Source organism: Ursus maritimus, unplaced genomic scaffold, assembly GCF_017311325.1.
Source record: "Ursus maritimus isolate PB19 unplaced genomic scaffold, ASM1731132v1 scaffold_22, whole genome shotgun sequence".
In the NCBI taxonomy this organism is placed as follows: domain Eukaryota; kingdom Metazoa; phylum Chordata; class Mammalia; order Carnivora; family Ursidae; genus Ursus; species Ursus maritimus.
This window is the reverse complement of record NW_024424675.1, coordinates 46,293,400-46,299,399: the sequence shown is the minus strand read 5'-3', so window position 1 is coordinate 46,299,399 and position 6,000 is coordinate 46,293,400. Positions and strand designations below refer to the sequence as shown.

General features: G+C 60.4%; 1 protein-coding gene across 1 annotated transcript in view; it reads right to left on the bottom strand.

Annotated features, from left to right (window-relative positions):
• Positions 1 to 6,000, bottom strand: part of CDH4 (cadherin 4) — a 560,000-nt gene that overhangs the window by 36,776 nt on the left and 517,224 nt on the right. Inside the window, exon 8 of the mRNA XM_040638543.1 lies at positions 3,029 to 3,201. Coding sequence (XP_040494477.1) covers positions 3,029 to 3,201 — 173 coding nt within the window. The remainder of the gene's footprint in view (positions 1 to 3,028; positions 3,202 to 6,000) is intronic.

The following is a 6,000-nucleotide window of genomic DNA, read 5'->3' as shown; positions in this document are numbered from 1 at the left end:
TCTGACCCGATGGCTCGTGGGCTGGGGTCGTGCCCTCGGATGTCACGTCCCCTACCTATCCCGCCTCTCCTGATCTGCAAAACCAGACCCTCAAGGACCGTATGGCCTGTCATGGCCCCTCCAGCTCCGCCTCCCTCAGGTGTCACCGAGGTGCCCATCGGGGAAGGGGGTGTGGGAGTGGGCTTCTCAGGGCCCGTGACCTTGGGGGTCTGGGTGGATGGCTGGTTACCTCAGGGCAGGGCTGCCAGATGGAGCAACTAAACGTGCCAGCCACTTACATGTGAACTTCAGACAAACAACAAATGAGTGTTAGTGTAAGTGTGTCCCATGCAAGATTGGGGGTTCGCTTACACTAAAACGACTTGTGTGGAGCTCAGCTCTCACGGGGTGTCCCGGGCTTCGTCTGGCAGGGTGGAGCACAGCCCCTCTGCTTGGCTCAGGAGTGTCTCCGGGAGGACCCCCTGCGAAGGGCCTGGGAAGCCAGGCTCGGGTGGGCAGGCGCCAGGTTAAGAGAGATTTCCCTCCAGTGTCGGGGCAGTGCATGCCCCCCCCNAACCCTCGTGTTCCCATTTCTGAGAGGAGGACAGTGCTGGCCACCATGGAAGGAGCCGGGGGTGCCCGGAGCTGCCCAAGCCTGGACATGGCCCAGAGAGGCCTCCGCGCCCTGCCTGCTCTGGGTTCCGGTAAGGCCCGGGTTGCCGCACATCGTCTAGGCCTCGGTAGCTTCCCTGTACCCCCACGTGACCTCCCAGTACCCTGGGGCAGAGCCTTGCTCTTGCTCTTTGACCTGCGACCTGTGACACTGGGCACTTGTGAGCCACTGCAGACTGCCTTCCTCACTTGGAAAGACAGACTTGCCAGCATCCCTCCTTCGGCCCCCCCTCCCCCGGGCCGTTTTGAGGATTAAAACGTGGTCATCCGCAGCGCACAGCGCCTGGCCGCGTGGAGCTCCTGTGGAGTTTCCGTGGGGCTTCCGTGGGGCGCCCGAGGGGCCCCAGTGCCTGGCACAGACCCTGCCCACAGCGGGTGTTCGGTACCTGTCTGCCGGAAGGTTGGAAAGGTCTGGAGACGCCCACGGGATGTAGCCACTGTTGCTGTGAGTGGCCAGGCCAGTCTGTCCCAGTCCTTCGTGGCCTGAGCCTGCCCCTTCATAAACAGATGAGAACCAGGACAGGCCCCCCCGCCCCCAGCATGGCAGAGCTGGCCGGAGGGGGACCGAATGGAAGCCTGCTCTCCAGTGCCGGGCCCTGTTCCTAAGAACCGGCAGCGCCTCCGAGCTTTCCAATGGTTGGGAGGCCTTGCCTTCTTCTGCAGCCGGATGGGTCCTCCGGACAGAGGCTCTGAAAACGCCTCTTTCCTTCGCGAAGGCCTGGCGTTGTCCCCGGAGCTCCGTATTACGTCAGATGGAGCAGACGACAGCTGCGTCGGCTGGACACTCAGCCTGCTTGGCAGGGCACCGCCCCTCCCCTCCCTGCTGAGCCCACCAAACTGGCATCGCTGTGCCCATTTCTCAGAGAGAGGGCACTGAGGCCGGGGCTCAGAGGTGTCCCCTGACTTCCTCATGGCAAGGCCGCTGGAGAGGACCACCCTGCAAGCTGCTGAGCCACGAGGCTGCATAAATTACTTCTCACGTGACCTCTGCCCCAGCCCAGTGCCCTGGTTCACCGCCCCGTACAATTTAGGAATGCCGAGAAAAGCACCTCGTGCCCTTCCTGGGGTGGGGGGAGTGATGGAGGGGGTGGCACTTTCCATGCCGCCGCCTAGCGTCTATTGATTTGGAAGGCACAGGTGGGGCAGCGTGGCTGGACTGCTTCCGGCAGCTTTGCCAGGGGTGAGGTCTAGACTCGAGGTGTTTGGCGCCCCCATCTCCAAACTTGCCGGGATCACCAGGTGTGGGGAACCAGTCTGGGGAGCGAGAAGCTGCCACAGCTTGGCTCTGAAAAGCCACACTTAGCAAGGTCCCGGCTCAGTGCCCCCAGACCAAGGTGAGGCCCCCCGGAACCCAGGCCATGAGGCCTGCAGCGCTTTCCGGGAAGAGGAGCCAGGAGGCCATCAAGACAAGTGTGGCTACAGGCTCTGCAAACGAGCCCCCAGCAGCGAGTGAGCGGCACACCCTGTTGCTCTGAGCTCAGCGGGGTCTCCTCCTAGTCCTGGGAGCCGCGTGCTTTCAAGGGTAAACTGACTCACGTATCCTTTAGAGGAGACACCAGCCTCTGGTCACCAGCAAACAGGAGGCCATCGTGGAGGCCCAGAGGCAGAAGGAGATGATGCTCGTCTGGGAAGCTGGGAGTACTCAGGGCCGCCGGCTGGGGGCTTTCAGCTGGGAGCTCCTGATGACCCTCCCAGCGGCCCCGGAGGCCGGTGACTGGGACAGCGTCATCTACCCAGATGGGAGCCCGTGGCCCCATGCCTGGAGACGCTCATTCTCCAGTGGCAGCAGCAGCAAAGGCTGGCTCTGGGGTCTGGCTCTGGGTGGGGTGGACACTGGGGTCCACACTGAGGGGGTGAGGGAAGGTGGGTACAACAGAGGTCCCAGCCTCCTGGGGTCACAGGAGGGGCCGAGAAGCTGGGAAGTCCTCGTACCCAGCCCCAAATAAGTCGCTTTGGCCTGAGTGGAAGTGCCGCCCCGTCCGTGCGCCCCACGTCATCATGGCGGGACTACCAGGGTCAGATGCAGGACCGGTGTCCTGGGCAGAGGTTGGCGCTCACGCTCCCAGACAGTCGCTAACAGCCCCCAGACGCGGGGCCCTGCTGCGGCCACACCCTGAGCAGCACAGAGGTCTGCCCCTTGGCACCGCACTCACCAGCCGGGCCTGTTTGGAAACCTCGTGCGGGACTGGCTCCCGGATTCGCTCAAAGGGCTGGCGGCGAACACTTAGGAACGGCTTTGCGGACACCTCTTCTCCCAGCCAGGCTCCACAGGAGAAGGGCCTCCTGGGGACCCGACCTGGGCTGGGGTCAGCATCTCCCACACGGCTGCAGGGGCGAGGCCATGCTCCCCCGGCCCCTGTGACGCCCCCCGCCTCACCTCTCGGTCCAGGCCGGCTGCCACGGTCACAACGTCCCCTGTCTCGCTGTTGATGGTGAACATGCTCTGGGACGGGCTCTGCGGGGTCTGGGTCACGATCCGGTACCGCACCATCCCGTTGGCCGTGGTGCTGTCGTCCGCATCATTGGCCGTGACAGTCATCACATAGGTGCCTGGGACAGAGAAAGCATCTCAGATGGGAGCGAGCTGGTGTGTCGGCTGCAGCCTCCACGCACACCCCCAGGGCAGACATCGCCAGCCAATCCGATCTCTCTGGAGACGGAGGGAACCGCACATCCTTCCCGCACCCCACATCGTCGGAGGCGGGGCTAGAAAGCAAGGCTGTGGCCCCCACTTCCCCATGGAGAACCGTCAAAGGATTTCTTCCAGAGCTCAAGGCTCCTGCGAGGCATCGGCTCTGACTTCCTTCTCTCTCAGCGGCGGGGAAACCGGGGCCCAGAGAGGAGGGAAGAGCGGCACGGGCTGCGGAACCAGGCCTGGAGCCGGCTTTTCCAACCCCAAAACCAGCGCCCTCTCCCCTGCGCCTCACAGTGTTTGCTGGGGCTCAGCCGAGCGCTCGTGGGGTGTGGCGCGGCGGGGATGTTGGAGGCGCCCGGAGAAGGAGCAGAGCCTGGCACGGCACGGCTCTGCGGAAGGTACAGAGCCCGTGCTTGAAGGACACACAGAAAAGGAGCTGACAGGGGCCCCGGCAGGGGAGGCTGTGCACACGGGAGAGCGTGCATGTAGGGGGGCCAGCGGGACATGCGGCCGTCTGTGTTTCAGAGATGCCCCGCCGCTCGGTGTCTGTGTCCTGACCATGCACAGGGCTGAGCTCCGTGGTGGATGGTAGCACAGCCCCCCGTCCTGTTAGTGTCCACCCTTCCCTGCCTTGGGAGGCCCTGGTTGGGTCAGCACATCCCTCCCCCTGGCCACAGGGATCAGATCAGCTGCGGGCACCTTACCCATCAGAGTCGGCAATAACTGCATTTGCTGGGGTTTCTGGGAAACCAACATGCTGGGTCTGCCTGGGTCAGTGAGTGACGCTGGGGACGATGGTCACTTTCTGGCCACAACTAAAGGGGCTGAAGGACAGGGCCGTCTTGGATCCTCAAGAGGGGCTCAGGTGACAACTTCTCACTGGGAAGCCCCTGCATCGAGCTGCACCTGAAGCTATTCCCTAAAGGCTTTTTAAACATGCAGCCTTTTTTTAAAGAACAGTTTTAGGATAACAGCAAAATTAAGGGGAAGGTACCCTATAGACTTTTTGTATAATTGAGCCCAAGCACTTCCCTTCTTGCCATTTTAGTTTTCGTCCCTTGCAACCCAGAGTTCTGACTGGCACAAACTCCCAGCCCTGGGCCTCTGGAGTCTTGGGCCTGGAGGCCCTTGTCCGGAGCCGCACGTTTTTAGTTCGCTTCCTTGCTCCAGAACAATGTGCTCCCTGGGGCCCTGCAGGGGTGCAGGGAGTGTGTGCACCTACCTCGATGCCATCCTTTCTTGGGAGTTGTTGTCTGAGGCAGGGGCTGAACTGGGCTTGGGGTTTCAAGCTGTGCAGCTTAGCCGTCAGGCCCGAGAAGGGGGTGGGGGACAAGATGGGGAGGGGGAAGGGCTCTAAGCCCCAGAAACCCCATTTCAGCTGGGCCTCAACTTCATCATGAGCTCCTTGACGAAGTCCCCACTCCCAGCGCGGCCCCTGACAGGTGCGCCAGGGAATCAGAGCTTCGGGGAGGAAGCATCCCCAAAGCTTTCAAGTCCCAGGCTCAGAGTCAAATTTGATGCCTTCTGAGAGAATGTTCTGGAGGCAGAGTGTGTGCAGGCTGGATGCGGCTGAGACTTTTTCTCTCCAGAACCCACCCAGTGGGGCCCCTGGGCGTGGAGGGCTCAGGTCTGAATTGTTGGCAACAAGACCGGTCCTTCTGTTTTGGGCTCGTTACAGTTTCATCTAGGCAACCACCTCATTTGCTACGTTCGGGAGTCTGCTCTTTTAGACCAAATGATAGACTTCTAAGAATTCTTTTCTGACTGCACACATGAAACACACCCACGGAAACCAGTGCGTTTTCACAGGAAAATATCAGAAGGTACAATGTAGGAAAAGCGGCCAGTGGCCCTGCCGCCTGACGCACCCAAATGTTTATCACGGAGACGCTCTTTGCTCCTCCTTTTTTAGAAAAAACAAAAACACTTAATTACTGATCAAAGAAATGATAGGCATTTTTCACATGCCAAAAAGGCAAACACTCTTTAAAAATAACAATGGTAGAGAATAGCGGGGATATACAGGAAACGGGCCGCCCGGCTCCCGCAGCGTCCAGGGGGCACATGGCCTCAGCTTCTGGACGTAGTCTGGCTGCCTCTACCCAAGTCTCTCTAAAATGTCTCCAGTTGACAAATCTACTTCTAGGAATTTATCCTAAGGAAAAAAGTCACAGATGTGCAATAGATGATTGATTCGTGTCCCCAGCTGTCCGTGCTGACCCGGTTCCTGATAGCAAAGCAAGAAATCCTCCACAAACAGTAAATATGCAGTATGTGCCAAGCACCGTGCGTGTCCGTGAGCAGCACAGAGACAAGGTCCCTGACACGCAGGGGTGGGTGTGACGATTAAACCCTCAACATGAGGACCTGCCTAGGGATGGAATGTTCCGTATCTTGGCTGTGTCAGCCCCCGTATCCTGGCGGGGATGTTGTGCTGCGCTTCTGCCAAGACACGACTGAGACACTGAACACACACGCCAACGACAGCCACCCCGACAGGAACACGGGACCGTAACACACCACCCGCGGGAACAGCGTGGAGGGCCGCCCAGCGCCCGCGGGAACCAGCCCAGGAGGTCGCAGCGCCCTGTGGGTCAGATTTGGAGGAAGTCAGACCCTCCATCTCTATAACAATCCAGGAAGCCAAGCGGTCATCCTGCAACTGTTGGCCGAGAACAGCTGGGAGTCCATCACTAACTGCTTCCCCAGTTTTT